Below are 16,965 nucleotides of genomic sequence, written 5' to 3' on the forward strand. Positions count from 1 at the left end.
AAAGCAGAAGCCTTTGGTTTCAACACTCTGACAGGACAAATACCCACTTTAGTGGTGAGTCTGAAGTCTCACAGCAAAATATTTCTGTTGGCACTGTGTTACACAACATTCACTGAAATCAGCTAGAAGATAGTTCACCCAACCAAGACACAAGCAAGGCAAGTCTGTAAGAAGATAAACGTACAACTAATAGATTTCCAATGACCTACTTAATATATATTGCAATTTTAAAAATGTCAAGACTAATAAACAGAGTCTTACCGCCCCAGCCACAAGTCCCGTAATATTGTAACTCTTGGCTGCTGCTACAATCGATCCAATGAGAAGCAGAATTGTGCCAATTAAGTAATGAAGAAACTCCTGGAAAGACAAGCACAGCCTGCATCAGAAGGGAAACTTATCAGGAAAGCATTTTGATATGCCTCAGAAAGAAAATAACTTGGCAGACCAGAGGACGAAACACTCGTCAAAAGAATGAGAAAAAAACCCAAAGCAAGGCAAAATTAAAAAGCCCCGTTGGCAGACCAGAGGACGAAATACTCGTCAAAAGAATGCGAAAAAAAACCAAAGCAAGGCAAAATTAAAAAGCCCCAAATAATCCATGTTGCAAGTGGATTCTGTATCTGTTCATAAAAGGAGGGACAATCTTCAGGTCTACTAGTGTCACTGGAATAAAATTTACTTACTGGGTATAGATTCAGTCCTTTCAATTCAACATGGTACATTGCTGAGGATGAAACATGTATGTTTATTGCAGCAAGTATGCACCTTACTTAAAGAGATAGTTCCAGAGGAAGGAAGAAGCCTTAAGGACCTATTTCTCTAGCAGATATGAAATGGCGTAAGTGGTAAACCAAATGCTCCTATTTCTGATAATCTTAGAAAGTAAGCAGTGGATCCACTGCTGGACTTACTAACAACTTACATCAACCGAGACTCAAAACAGGAGGGATGCCAGAACTGCAGCAAGACATGATCATAGAATCAACCAGGTTGGAAGAGACCTCAAGGGTCATCGACTCCATGATGCTTTCTGAGAGAGCACTGAGTCACCACATTTAAGCTCTTCTCTAGTCTATCAGGCCAGGAGTCAAATTTACCTTGTTAAAAGCAGGGGTTATCTGTGGATTGGGATTTTGAATCCTCACAAAGCTTTTGGCAACCAGTATGGATGTTTGCAAACTGAACTGCTTCCTGTGCATGGTGAGCTGGGCAGGAGGTATCTGCTTCCTTTAACTGCACTGCACTACCAGCATGAGCCAAGCAAATGCCATGTATAAGGGAGAGGAGAGATTCTGTCTCAAACCAAAAGATAGTCCCAAAAGGAAATTGTTCAAGGAAAGCCCATAAGATAAACTATCATACCACACCAGTTTCTCCTGCTCAGGTGTTTTTAGAGAGCTAAGAAGGATTTTTGCCATAAAGCAGGCTCTTAGACTGCAACTCACTTGCCTTATGTGTAACTTTGTTTTGGGTAATCAAGATCTCAACCTTGCGTTGGCCAGAATAAATTACTTCCATAAGGAGGCTTCTCAGGCTAGTCCATGACACAGCAGGCAAATTAGGCTTGCCACTGCCTGCTTAGAGACAACAAATAAAGCAGTGTACACAGGCTACTACTTTAGATGAATCTATGGCATGGGCAAATAGATGTGCAATAGAATCATCAAAGGCTAAATTAGGTGGAGAACCAACCCCTGGCATGGCCAAGAGAGTGCCCCTCTGGAGAAATACTTCCCAGATTTAAAAGGTGTCAGCGCTGAACAACTTCTTGAACCACTCCAGCTTCACTGACTGCAAATCACGCCCCTGATTGCAATGTAGAGATCCTGCCAGAAAACTCATCTGAATGCTAGCTGTAGTTTCCCAAAGTCTCCTACATGTCTTCCTATTCTGTTCCAAAGATACTTAAATATGTGACTGAAAATGAGGTTGCTTGTTTTGTAAAAGAGCAGCGATGTTCAAGCATCACATCCCATAAAGCTACCAGAAGCTGAGCAGCTGCAAACTGCAGTGCCTTAAACTCACTAGGGACTCTGGAACATTGAGGAATGATGAAACACACAACAGGAAAACACAAAAGCAGCCTAAACAGAGGCCAAAATGGCATAGCCCTATTACATCAATGCACACATTAAATGCTGCTTTACAAAACTGTCATTTATTAACTTACTTCAGTCCTTTATTTCTATCCCTGCATCTGTATTACCTCTAGATAAATAAGTACACCTTTAGAGACAGATAGTGGTGGCACACATTTGAAAAAAAAAGAAGTCTAACCATATTCTTCAGCTAAAAAAAAAATTATATTTTTCTCTCTGGTTAGATTTGGATGGATGGATAAAACGTTATCTTAGATCTGTAAACTACTTACATAGCTTTCATTAAATGCCATCCAACAACTTCTTGGAATTCAAAATCCCTCTATATCTACAGTTGGCTTTCCCCATTCCTTTGGTCTTTCCTCTGTGGAACTAACATGTCACTATGCATAAGGGAGGCATGTTGTGAAGTGTTATAAAAATCCATCATTCCATACTAGGATGCAGAACTCCTCTGTTAGCTGACCTGACCCAGAGCTACCGAGGAAGTTCAGGTCTCACATTTTCTATGCTGCTTGTTAGTTCTCTGCTAGGATATGAGAGATGGATGTGTGTGGGAAATGCAGGAATGAGGCAGGAACATCCTGCAGGATATCCCAGGAATGGCCAGGCTATGGCAATCAGGCTCCTATTTCTTGCTATTGTATCACTTACCTAAAACCATACCAAAAAGACACATTTGACTTAAATAGCACTCACAGACTTTATTTTGAGACAGGATGTAGTACATGAATTCTAATGCTATGATTTGGTATTTTAGCTGCTCTAAATGACCTGAGCTGAAGGCCTGAGAATCAGTAGCTTCTTTTCAATGGTCTCAGAATAATGCTATTGCCTTCCCTGGAGTAAATGTGGATTTCTATCTGCGTAAAGGAGGTCAGGATCAGATCCAAATCAGCCCAAAATCTTAGAATTACAGCATCTGCTGAACTGAATACTAATAACAAAAAGATTTGCATACAAGGCAAAAAATAATTAAGTGAAAGACAATCTGTCATTGTGAGATAGCACAAGTAAATGGGCTAAGAAATTAAGACAACATCCCCGAGAGAGGCAAGGAACTGAGATGATCTGCAGGCTTACCGCAAGTGGCCAGCTAACACAAGTGAGCTTCCTGTAGATTCTGAAAATGTAGATAATGTAGAAGAACAAAATCATAACCAAGTCACACATGGTGACAATCTGAAAGAAGCTGTACGCGCTGTAATCTCTCCACGGAGAATTATTTACGCTGATGAATCCAATCAGCAGTGAGATCTGGAAGACAAAAGGCACATTAATGATTTTTACAGTGGTGCTCAGAGGGTTGTAGAGATGATTTTAAATACAACAAAATGGCACTTAGAAACTGAAGACAAATATCTGTGCAAATTGGGTGGTCCCAACAAAATGGAGGACAAAGTAATGAGCATGCTAATATTGTTTTATAATTTGCTGTTAAATGAGCTGAATCAACATTAAGAGTGGGGAAAGAGCCAGCTGCCAGAAGGTAAGCAGCAGCTTCAGCCGGAAGAACCCAACCTGAAGTCTCTATGTACAATAGAAGAAGGTTTCAAATACAGAAAAGGAACTCAGTGCCTGGAGTTGCACCAGCAACTGAATCATCTAAACCCTGCAGTCTTTCAGAAGGAAATCACTGAAAGCTGTAAAAACAGAGGTGTCCATGAAGACATGCACCTTTCTTTTCATTTAGTGACACTTCTTACATTCAAAATCAGAGGACCGGGCTGCAACTGAGCTAAGTTTTACTGTTCCTTTTCTATTGCCTACAGAGCAGTAGTATTAGCAGACTGTAAGGCAGTATCATAGCAAATAGTATAAACATTTGGAGGAATTTATTAATTCACCCCACCTCCAATACAATAGTTACAAAGCTTTAATGCATTAACACTGTCACATAAAACTATAAAGCATTAGGGTACAATTTCTTTCAGCTGTAAGCTTGCAAAGCAGAAAAGCTATTTCATTTTTTTTTAACCTAAAGCTATTTGTTTATTTTACTAGTCTTGCTGCTTCCACCAGCCTGGCTAACCTGGGTGATCAAAATAAATCTACTGAGAATATACTCAGATATTTTCTCATTACAGACTTCGTCAAAACATGCTTTCAGCCACTGTAATTTTTAGTTCATCTAAAGTCAGCCAGAAGCAGTAATGATTCACATTTTAAGTGTTTCTCCAAGACATTAAACTATTAACTGAGGAAGCCATCACTTCAAGTCTGCACTATCCTTTCCTGCACACTCATCTTCCAAACTCCTAACCAACTGCATTCATTATCATAATTTCCTTAAGATTAAAGGAGAAAAAAAATATCCCCAACACCCAAACAACATAGCTTAGATTCACCCTGCCAGTGTTAACTGAGTTTCAACTGCTCAGTTTTTAGTGGACAAGCTAAATATAAGCATGCACAAGGGCAACCAAAAGCTCTGTACATGCATAAGAACATCATAAGAACTTGACACTTTCACCAAACTCCATCCAAACAGTCTCATCAATGGCTCTACAGTGAACCTTCTCAAAAAGGTGACTCAAAGAGAAAAGTCAATGCTCTGGATTCTTTCACACACAACTGGCTAAACTATTATCAGATCTGGTCCAGCTCCACTATTTTTACTGTGGTAGTTGGAGTAGTTGATATTAGCATTGTAAGTGATGCTCAGTCCAAGCCAGGGACAGGCCTCTGCACTACAGCAAGCCTACATCTCCTCCCACCTTTGAAACAGATATAGGACAGGCAAGACAGGACTAAGAGGTGCAGGGCTAGATCATACCCTGTGCTTCTCAAGCGTAGAGGTTACACGTGCCTTTGAAAATTCATGACACTGCTCAGTCCCTGTCTCCCCAAATATGTTCCTGCCCTTTGGTTTGGGAGTGTAACATCAGAGCAACATCCTGCAGATTCAGGGCTTCTGTCAGTACCACACCTGATCTCTGGGTCTCACAGCCTAGCCACTGGGGAATCCTAAGTGCATAAATCTTGCACCTTGTGCGTGGCAGAGCTTTCTGAGATGCTACATTTGTTAGAAGATAACAAAGCAATGCTCTCCACAATTCAGCATTTAAAGAACTCTGGCCCAGTTCTTCAATTCTGAGATAATCTGAATGTGATTTTATTCAATCTATGTCTACATACAGCAGGTCTACATTAAGCTCCACGAGGGGCCACGCTCTTTGTCATCTTCTCTGTCCCACCCAGATTTCACTCCCTGTCATGTGCTGGCTCCTCCATTCGTCTGTGCTGGGCCACCTCAGTGTACTAAGCCAACAGAAAAGTGAATTACTAGAAAAAGCAAATAGCTTTACTCTGGCTCAGCCACCACACGAGGCAGGGTCAGGTGAGCAAGAGAGTGTGATGGAGAAGTCAGGACTCCAATGGAAAGGATAGGGAGGACTGAGCAAGCAGGATGGCAGCAACCAGTACCACTCTGGCTCAGGCTGCCAAAGACCATCCATCTCAGTTCCTTGGATCTTAATTTAGGAGCAGAGTTGTCTGGTTTAGCTGTTGAATAACCTGAACACTCAGAAGATCATTTACCCTGTAATCTAGGAGAACACTTGAAGCAATGCAAGACACAACTATTATTTTCATAATTTAAAACTAAATTGAATGAAGTTTCATTCCACAGGAAGACTTAACAAGAAGTCACAGCAAGTCTTGTTCTTGGATAAAGGTGGGATGAGGACAACACACCTCTAACCACCAAAAGCTAAAAGGGGTCTCCCTTATTCAGATGTCTTCACAATAATCAGTTCCTAGTTTCAATTACACTGTACAAATCAAGAAGGAAGCATTAATTCACAGGAATATTAAATATGCCTTCTGGCTCGTTTCATGCTTGAATGATTAACTTCAGCAACTTTTTTTAAGGCATATAAAGGATAAGGAGGACTGAATCCTTGAAGTACAACCACCATCCAAGTAATAGAAAGCACTGGTAAAAAACCCCTTAGTTTAAATTAGACCCAGTTCATTCAACTTCATGGAAGCATAAAAGTATTTTTTCTTTTCAGTTAAAAGGTATAAAAATTTGAGAAGAACCATAAAGAAGAATGTGAGCCATCCAAGGACAGAAAATTCACCTGAGGTGTTATATGCCTCAGAAATAAGAAGATGCAAGGTAACAACCACTCAGTGAAGAATCTGTTCAGTTCCTAAGGATGAGGCAGAACTGTGGATTTGAACAAACATGCTTTCCATTTCAAGAGTACTTAACGATTAAAATAACTCCAAAACCAATTAGTTAAGATTCTCCCCTCTTTGATTTCAGATGTGCCTCAGCACAGAGACAGGAAGAAATCACTGCATGGCAAGAGGTATTTCTTTCAAAGATTTACTTTCTTAGCATAAATTTTGCAACATGAGATTTACCTGCAATTTCTAAAGAGGGACCTCTGATTGGAGGCATGTAATTCTGGTTCCCAGGATAGGTGCAAAGGGGCCCTTATCAACAACTTTATGCAAAGCTATACCACATCTGCCACACTATATTGCCTGCATGGCTAGCAGGTACAGTCAGAGTTTAAAACTGCTGAAAAAGAATGCAAGCAAAGGTAGGAAGTAGAGCCACCTAACGTCATTTGTCCCTTAAAAGTGACAAATACTGAAGTTCCTTCACTAGATATTGGTTTATCATGATATAGTGTGTGATGACTGTATTTTTTCTTTCCTCTAGGATTCCTGTTTCCAGAGAACTGAGTGATAAAATGATTAATATGTAACTGTCTGGGATAAAGTTCAACATACATCTTAAGAAGTCTGTTTGTGGCACACAGAGAAATGAATGGCAAAGCTCTAAAGTGATCAAAAGTTATGAGTGTTCTTTATGCATCTGTGCTCAGGGGAGCAGGTTATTATTCCTTGAAAATAAAAACTGGAGGCACAAAAAAATCCAGAGCATTGCTATTTCCATTTCAATATATCATTTCACAATGTGAGAGCAACACACATGTAATCCACACCCAGTGAGCCACTGTGACCAGAACTGCAGGTCAAATGATGCTCAGGCTCATTAGAAGATTTCAATGTGCCTCACAATATTTATCAATGCTCTAGACCTGACTTACAAAAAGGGTGAGGGACACATTGCAGGACGCTACTATTTAAGTGCTTTCTGGTTTCTCAGAAGCAAAGCAAAGGACATATGCATCAATCAACTCCAAGGAGGGATTTTTGGATTTAAATGAAGTTCCGTATTTACTCTGTTTCACAGAAGCTGATCAGCTTAAACTAATCCATTTCTTGACTTTCTATTGGATATTTGAAGGAAGTCATGAAGAGTGTTTAGGGACACTGGTATGTATCTCACAGTGAAGTCAATGGGAGCTAATGACAGTCAGCAATTGCCGTTACCAGACAGAAAAGATTTAACAGAGTCTGCATTCTCTTCTCGATTTTGAGCCAGGGAAGAGGTAACCACATCCTCTGCAATGTGCCTGTGGAAAATCCTGCCTCTTGAATAGCACTGACATACACTCACATACCTAAACTACATTCTGATTTAAAGTTAACTCATCTCTACAAAAAAATGAAGCAGAATTTGCTCTTTCCTGGTACAGTCTTCTTCCTAAAGCAGCCCAGGATGCTGTTGGTCACCTTTACCACCGAAGTGCATTGCTGGCTCATAGACAGCTTGTTGCCCACCAAAGATCCCAAGATCTTCTCTGCAAAATGGCTTTCTAGTTCAGGTGGCCCCTAGCCTGTACTGATGCAGGGGCTTACCCTCACATATCCCCAGATACAGGACTTGGCATTTCCTGTGTTGAACTTCATGGGATTCCTCTTTTCCCAGCCTGTCAATGTCCCTCTCCATGTCACCACAGCACTCTGGCTCATCTGCCACTCCTCCCAGTGATTTTCATCATCTACAAATTTGCTTAAGGTGTACTCTGCCCCATCATCCAGGCCATTAATGAAGATGCTGAACAACACCATCCCCAGCATTAACCCTTGGGGTATGAAACTAGTGACTGGCATCCAAGGACTTTGTACCACAACCCTCTGCACCTGGCCATTTAGACAGTCTTTAATCCATCTCACTGCTCACTTATCTAATCCATACCCTGTCAGCTTGTCTGTCAGGATGTTGTGGAAGACCATAACCTTACTGACATCAAGGTAAACAACATCTATCACTCTTCTCTTGTCCACCAAGCTAGTCACCTCATTACAGAAGGCAGAAAGGCCAGTCAAGTATGATTTCCCTTTTGTAAATCCATGCTGACTACTCCTGATACCTTCTTGTCCTTCACGTGTTCGGAAATGTTTTTCAGGAGGATTTTCTTCATCATCTCCCAAGGGACTGAGGTGAAGCTAACCAGCCTGTAGTTCCTTGCCTGCAGACATTACAACAATCTGTTCAGAATGGAACACTTTCCTTCTGTGTCTCTCAGGCTAGAGAGGATAGAGAAGGACTGGACAAGAGTGATAAATTCGCTTTCCCTGTGCTACAAAATGCTACTTGAAATGTTCCTTGGAAATGCCGCTCCTTTTTAAAAATCAGCTGTTTTCTTCCTTGTTTTTTCTTGTCCCTGACAAAGAATGAGTATCTGAAAACCACTGGTGGTTATTACACTCAGCAAAATACAAGGAAAATGTGTATCAAGACTTCAAGGAAGTAAATTTTCCACTGCAGGAAAATTCAACTCCTTCTTAAGGAAAGGAGAGGGATCATGCCTTTGTAGTAAGAAGAGATTATATACAGGAGGAAGATCCAGCTTCCAATTACTCCTAAGGCAAATGCACACTGGAGAAAAGGCCCAGACGCCGCTATATTTCTAATTTCGGATGGTCTGAATTCCACCTAACACCCTGTGCTCGCTCTTAGGGGGCTGTAGTCCTGCAGATGCAGTTAGGTTACAGAGAAAGCTCAGCTTCACACATCTCAGCTTCACAGGAGTGTGCTGGGCATGATGCTGGGACCCAGAGCAAGCCAGCCACACAACTCTCAGCCTCTCCGGTGGCTAGATCCTCCTACAGTTTGCAGTCCTGTCATGAGTCACACTGTGCAAGAGCTGCCTGCATCTCAGGACTAATGGGCTGTGCTCCCCTTCACTAACACATTGTGCTGGAGTGCACCAGCAAAGATGGAAAAGCCTGGGCCAAGCTGGCAAGTTCAAAGAAGCTTAATAGAGAATCACCTGCTCCAAGGAATGGGCAGACAACTGCATACCCACCAGTCAAGAGATTACAGGTACAATTTTCCTCACTAGTGCCCCGAGGGTAACAAAGGAAAGGACTTGCTTTGCTCTCCATGTATCCACAGGCCAGCTGGCACCACTAAGCATTTTCTGCTCATGTGGTAGAAGACTGTAGTTTATCTGACCACAGAACAATTTTATAACCCAGGAATCAATCTGTGTAAGTGCTTTGTATGATCTTTTTCTACTGTCCTGCTCTAATAGATGTCATAAATAAAGCTCTGGCTTTATTGCCAATACTTAATTCTTTTATAACATTTGGAGAGAATTAAATTTTCCTCAGACACAGCCACCTGCACAAAAATATATCCAGCATGATCTCCAATACTGACAAGAACCTACTGCAAAGGAAAGCCTAACATTCTGAGCATGTTGAGATGCATTTCCACAGGCAAACACACATTTCCGCAAACACTGACACAAGGGAGAAACTGAATGTCACTGGCTCTTGAACCCTGACCCCAGTTCTGTAACCATATTACTGCTGGAACTTCAGTAAATCATGTGTTTCACACCACTTCAGCTCCCCCATTTGCCAAATGTGGACTAATAAAGACTTAACATGCATTGTGCAGAAGTTTTTCACCTTCAAAACACTTTAGACATGTAAACTAAGGCAAAACTTCTGAGCACTACTAATAAACTTCCAGGGCAAGATTACTGTTTTCCTTTACAGTGTGAATGAGAATCCATGCCCACTAAAAAACCCCAAACAAACAAAAGAAAGCCCCCACCCTTCTCCCCCAGACCCACTCTTGAAAAGCCCAAATCAACAATCAACAGGTCACAGATGTAAGAGACAAGCATGCATGAAAATCACCCAAGGAGGAAGCCACAGAACAAGCAAACCAGTAGGAAAAGATTGGTCTGATCAGAGTTGCTTTATGGTCAATCTGTTGCTACTACAGCACACATAACAACCAAAAATGAGAGTCCAAGCTCACTGTAAAATGGAAACATATTTATTTCCTGTCATAATCCTTAATGCTAGGGCTACTTTACTGCTCATCCTCTTGATCATTCCTGACTGTTCTGTACCACACATTATCACTCCTCTGTATCCAGCTGTTAAATAATGACTGTGAGGTACGGGATTTCCCACTGGTGCAACATCCCATACATTGGTGATGTACTGGGTGTGGGTGTGTTAAACTGCCTTCCCAGCACCTTGTGTGGTGCTGGGCTCAATGGGTTTAAAAACCTATTGACAACACATCAGTCTTTTGGCTGCTGCTGAACAGTGCTGGCACAGCAGCAAGGCTTTCTTTCTCTCATCTCCCTCCCTTTACCCCAAAGCAAGTAGGCCTGCAAGTCCCATACATTGGTGATGTACTGGGTGTGGGTGTGTTAAACTGCCTTCCCAGCACCTTGTGTGGTGCTGGGCTCAATGGGTTTAAAAACCTATTGACAACACATCAGTCTTTTGGCTGCTGCTGAACAGTGCTGGCACAGCAGCAAGGCTTTCTTTCTCTCATCTCCCTCCCTTTACCCCAAAGCAAGTAGGCCTGCAAGTGAGCAAGACATTGGGAATGACAGCTGGCTCCAACTGAGCAAAGAGATATTCCAGACCATGAGATGTTGTGTTCAGTGGTAAAAGCTTAAGAAAAGGAGGTTTAAGGGGAAATGTTTAAGGCTATGGTGCTTCTCTTCCCAAGCAACCATTACACATAGAGTAACAGACTCAGAGAAAGGTTTGGATTGGAAGGGACCTTAAAGACCATCTATTCCCAATCCCCCTGCCATGGGGAGGGACACCTGTAACTAGACCAGATTGCTCAGAGCCCCAGCCAACCTGACTTTGAACACTTCCAGGGACAAATACACGCTGAGATCCTACTTTCCAGGAGGTGGGTAAACACCTGCCTGTCGAACGGGAACAGTGAATGAATTCCTCCGTTTGCTTTGCTTGTGTGTGCAGCTTTTGCTTTCCTCATAAAACTGTCATTATCTCATTGCATGGGTCTTCTCACCTTCCTTCTATTTTCTCCCCATCCTGCAGGGAAGGGGAGTGAGTGGGAGGCTGTGTAGGTGTTTGGCTGCTGTCTGGGGCTAACCCCTTGCATGTGTCCTGCATGTGTCTGGACTTCTAGTTACTGCAGTAGTACAAAGAACAACATGAAAAATCTTCATTGCAGAAAGACACTGAATATGTTTTTTGCAAATCCCAAGATCATATACTGAACTGACAGGCTGAAACTGCTGTCTTATCATGTAACTTTAAACTATGGACAATAATTTTCTTTTTCTGTGTAGAAATAAGACATGAAATGACAAATAAACTGCAGGGAGGAAAGATAATGTTAATAAGAAGCGAAATTGCCTCAAGGTGCTCAGTTCTAGAGAAATACTATAACTCTTATCTCAAAGTTTTACCATAATACTGTGACACACACATTGTGATGTATAATCCACCCAGCACTGCATTATCTTTTCAGTGAATTATTTTGCCAGGCAATGTACAACCACAACCCTGCACTTCTTTGAATATTTTATCTTTTTTTCTCTCGATTCTACTCCCCTCTACTATATTCTCCTATAAGAAGTTATACTACAACTTTTTGTCTCCAGTGTTTCCTTTTTTTTTTTGTTCTCCTTATTTCCCTCTCCTCTTCCTTCCCTACGTTACACTCCATATTTATTCTCTTTTATATCTCTCATTCTCTCCTATCCAAATTTCCCTCTGTACATGCCAATTCCCTCTTATAATGTTTCCCAGCTATCTTCCCAACTCTCTTGCATCAGGACATGTATTGCTAACTAACAATTAGCACCATTCAGGGGCAAAAGGTCAAGGGACAGGATTCAGCATAGTACTACACCTGTACAAAGACTCTAGGCAGCAGCTCTGGTTTACCAGTTTCCAGCTGGTAGCTGGCAATACCTGAAGGTGCTTTGCTTTTCCATGCATTGCACTTGTGAGAGGACTGGTGAACTTTTGTACTGCTTTAGTGTTCCTCCTCTGAGTCTGAAAAGAGGAGACCCCTCAGAACTATCCATGAAATCAATAAAATCTGTTTTGATTTCCACTCTCTTCAAACTTGCCCAAGTTCTAGTGCAAGCAATTGTACAGAAACTGTGTCTACAGATTTGGAGCAAAGGACAGCACTGGCTCTCATCCAGTTTCATCACAGCCTTTTAAAAAAATCCAATATAATGAGAGCTAAATGCTTTTTGTATTTGAACGAAAAAAGTCAAAGTTTCCAGCTTGTGACACCAGCCAAGATAGTAAATGGAATTTTCCATCTCTACACTAGCCAATAAGGATAACCATGTCCCGGAGAAATGTCTCTGACTGCAGCTGTACATTTCCAAATTTACACCTCAACACAGTGAAGCAACACCCATATATTATTAAATACATATTTCTGGATGGAGTGAAATAATTTTTTTAACAGCTTCCCAAAACAGAAAGATGAGCAACCAAGGTTACAATTGTAGTTCATGCAAGACTGGTTCAGCTAATTTAAGCAACAATGTTCCGTGCTGCTGTAATCGAGATTTCCTTCTTCCAGGGTGGTGTTGCAAATGTGAGCTGTAACAGACAAACTCCAACCAGAAAAAAAGATTAAAAACCCAGTCCATTTGAAACTTCACTAATGATAGATGAAATCAGCTGCCTCCAAGTGCATGGCTCTGTGAAGCAGTCAGTCTTTGGTTGCACAACAATCTCTCAGCCCCTGCGTCTGGGCAGATTTCCTTCTTGTCTGGCTGCTTTGCTAAAATAAGGAGGCTGCCTGGCCTCTGATAAGTGACTTGTCTTGTGCACCACCATCCACAGGCTATTTATTGAAGATAAAAATGGTCGGAGGGTGAGAAAAGGCAAAATAATCTTATTCAGACTCTCCACAACTCAGATAAGAGGACAATCCTAAATACACACAAGCAGTATTCTTTATTTATTAATAAGAAGTTATCTATCTGCTCAGGCATGGACCACAGTCATAGAGAAGGGTGTGGAGTAATCCCAGAACCAGCATATGAAGGGCATTATTAAGGAGTCCTTCTTGCAGGGTGTTAGCCATTAATAGGCAATTCATTAAATAGGCAATTCTTTGTAATGAGTAGGTGCAATTAAGTCCTGCCTACCACTGATCACAGTGTAGGAAGGACTTCAATCACACCCCTGCCAGCTGAACTGCCTCCTGCCTCAATCCTCACAGCTGCCTGCACCACTCTGAAAGGCACCATACAATCCTGCACGTATTAACTGAGAGCTGAGGACTTCATAGCTATATGGCAAAGAATATTCTATATTCTCATCAGGCAGTGAATCAATTTTTTTAAAAAAGAAAGTTTGTTACCAACAATAACCTTACCATTTTATTTCTTATTCTCTCCAATCCAATTTTAACAGATTTGTTTAAAAGTCAACTTAAATTTAAAACATTTCAACTGTAAAAGCATAATGCTTACATCAGTAAGTTCTTTCAATCTACATAAAAGATACACACACAACACTCAAAATACTGCAGCAACCAAGTAACATTGCACAAGTGCCATATGCAAGTTACAAACAATTCCCAAAACACATAAAACTCATTGCAAAACAGTATTAATGGCACAGCTAACTGTTAGCCTGTCTGCAAAGGTTAGGAACAGAATTTTAAATGCTGAAATGCCCCAGCAGGGTTCCAGCTCTGGGAATCGCAGCTGCTTTCCCTCTGACTTTCAAAGACATGCCACCTGCAATGACTGAAAGTACTACTCTGGACAAAGCCAGGAGAATCTCATACTTTGTGAGCACATAGCTTGTTCACCTGTTAATTCACAGGAGTTGATTCTCTGTGCAGGTAACAGCCCCCATATAACAGCTAGCCTGCCATCCACTCCCATGGTCTCTCCCATGAATGTATAATCCCCGAATCACAGAAGAACCTGCTGTTTCAAGTAAGAGCAGAGACACATCCTCTGTATAACTGGGTTTTATCCTGCAACATGCCAAGATACAATCACTGGCTCAGTCTGTGCTCTCTGCCCTCCTTCTGATTGTGGTGCTTGTCAGGAACCTTGTGTCCTACACCAACAGGCCCATTCAGAAAAACAACCACCTCATTGCTGCAAAAAGCAGGCACGCATGTGGCTCCTGATTATTGCTTCTCCCTCCTGCTAGGCAAGCACTTCCGACACCTAGAACCTTCTGGAGAGCAATGTTAAATGTACTCTCCACCTGGCAAACCCAAGATTCGGACAAAATTACAGAAGACAGTCCACTGTGCAGACAAAGATTGCCTCAAGCACAGAAGTTGCTTCTGAGGCAAGGGAAAGAAAGGGGCTGGGAGGAGAACTGTAGGCCAGCAAAAGTGGGTGTGGTAGAACCTAAAAAGTAAGATGTTTGAGCTGTCTTAAGGAAAAGCAGAAGAGTGGCTTTTGGCAGCAGAATGGAATTCAACAATGATGCATAGGAATGTACATGCTCATGGAGGTTCAAAGACACCTAAGATCTGTAGACGCTGATGGAGAACTTCGTACTTTGAGGCTGCTGCTGCAAAAGCAGCACAGAGCTCATCAACCCTGGGTCTGCAGAGGGAGCCCTCCTTGGGGAAAGAAGACAAGCTTGCCATACTTGCTTTTAATTGGCTGGGAAGATGCAAGAGCAAGGCACCTCTGAAACCACTGCTCTGAACCATTCTCAGATGTTGTTTGGGCTGTTTGTACTGTTTCCCCCTCAAAAAGTCAATAAAGTCCCATGTTGACAGTGATATACAATATAAAATGAGCTTAATCCTTGTGAGCTATAGAACTCTTGTAGATAAATTTAATGACTGTCTAAAAATGGATTCACCAACCATGCATGGCAATACCACCTACAGAGAAGGAGCCCATGGTGGCTGACCAGCCAAGCCTGGCTTAGACTACCTAGCTGCTTGAAGCCCAGGCTACACAGTGCTTATTATTAAAAACACCCACAAACTCTTCAAGCTGCAAAGTTTCCACCTTGACCTGGATATCCAATACCTACCTATATAGCAGTACACAGGTACTTAAAACTCAAGAGAGGAACATGTAACACAAAACCAGTACCCCATGCCAATGATCAATTCTAGCAACCTATCAGACTTGATGCACAAAAAATTAAAAAGCGTATGCAATCTCATCTCCCTGGTAGTTGTTAATGAAATCAGGGATACCTTACAAACCATTCAGTGAAGTCTCCGTGCCTCTGCATGCTAACCCTCATCAATCTGTTCATCACTCACGCTTACAGATGCTGCTCACAACACAACCCATTCTCACTGTCTGAGGCATTTAGTGCGTGACTGATTCAAATCTTCAGTTAACACCTGCCATATCTCTCTCTGCCTCAGAGAACACCACACTGACATCTGGCAGTCACACAGACAGCAGTTAAAAATTCGTATCTATCATCTCCAGCAAAGGCTTTGCTAGCCATGACAACAGAGCCTTGAGCAGGGTATCCTCAAATAAGAGCAGGACTTGTTTACATCACCAAAGTCCACACTGTTAGCTGTGCTGGCATATCATCATTTTTACCAGGAAAAATACAGGTGAGAGTTCCTGAAAACACAATGACAATTTCCAGATCAACTGGCATCATCACAACCTGGCTGCTGGATCAGACTGGGCCTTAGCACACATAAGAGCAGCCTTTTCTAAGTGCAAACACTTGATGCTTGGCAAGGGGGCAGAGAAATGAAGAGCAATGAATGAGGGGGAAAAATGAAAATAGATGAGATTCCCCTGTGGCACTCTTGCAGCAGACAGCTTTCAGTGACCGCCTGGAGACTGGCAGGCCTCTCACACACACTGGGACAGCACTCCTGCGTCAACTGCGAAGTTGTATACTCAATTGCCAAAAGGCTCAACCAGCCAGCAGGTGAGAAGCAGCAACTGGGCACTGTGCTTTTCCCAAACAGAGAAAAGAGCTCTCACGGAGCATGGTTACAGAAAGGAAAATAGGCTAAGTCATCCTGTAGTTCTGCAGCTGCTGCTGCTCATCTCATGTTAACAGCATACTTCTTTCCCAGCAGTCACCACTGTTTCTTGAACTCACTAGTGGTACTTCTTAAAAAGCAAACAATGCAACAAATCACCAAAAACATTATAAGAAAATTCCCCCTGAAGCAGCTTCTAAATCTCGTCATCATCACACTTGCATTTTCCTTAAGGGAAGCTGTGAGCAGAAGAAGAAGCATTGCAGCTTCTGCTATTGTTGCAAGAACAGCAGCCAAGTTTGTTCTGGCTTTGAAAGCTGCCAACACCTAGCCTTGACCAGTCAAGACACATCTGTCCCAGCCATTACGTTCAACAAATGACCAACATAGAGTACAGGGACTTGTTTCAGCCACAACGATCCCTAAAGAATCTGAGTTATGCAAAGAAGAGGAAACTCACAGGTGGGTGAAAGGAAATCACAGCAATTTCAGAGTTCGATTTCTGTGTACAGAAACTAGTAATTTCTGGCTGCTGTATACTTTACATATCACCACAAAATAGGAGGAAAAGGCCACAGCACGCATGATGTGACAATAACGCAAAGAAGACAACTCAGCCACAGGACTGAGTGAATACCTCACAAGGACTCCCCAGGGAGGGGAGTGAAGGAAACACTTACTCATAGAAGCAAACACTGTCTGGCTTTGGGGGACAACACCCTAGTAATGCAGAGCAGGTACTGGAGTCTCATGGTCCGGTATGCTTCT

The 16,965-nt window shown here is 42.0% G+C and overlaps 1 protein-coding gene across 1 annotated transcript in view; it reads right to left on the bottom strand.

Annotated features, from left to right (window-relative positions):
* The window catches only part of CMTM7 (CKLF-like MARVEL transmembrane domain containing 7), an 8,894-nt gene extending 855 nt beyond the window's left edge, over window positions 1-8,039 (bottom strand). The window contains exons 1-3 of the mRNA XM_009079737.1: window positions 7,827-8,039; window positions 3,186-3,359; window positions 262-360 (exon numbers count right to left, since the gene is read on the bottom strand). Of these exons, the coding sequence (XP_009077985.1) occupies window positions 262-360; window positions 3,186-3,359; window positions 7,827-8,039 (486 nt within the window). The remainder of the gene's footprint in view (window positions 1-261; window positions 361-3,185; window positions 3,360-7,826) is intronic.
* Window positions 8,040-16,965: the final 8,926 nt, after the last annotated feature.

Source organism: Acanthisitta chloris, unplaced genomic scaffold (genome assembly GCF_000695815.1).
Source record: "Acanthisitta chloris isolate BGI_N310 unplaced genomic scaffold, ASM69581v1 scaffold10798, whole genome shotgun sequence".
Lineage (NCBI taxonomy): Eukaryota > Metazoa > Chordata > Aves > Passeriformes > Acanthisittidae > Acanthisitta > Acanthisitta chloris.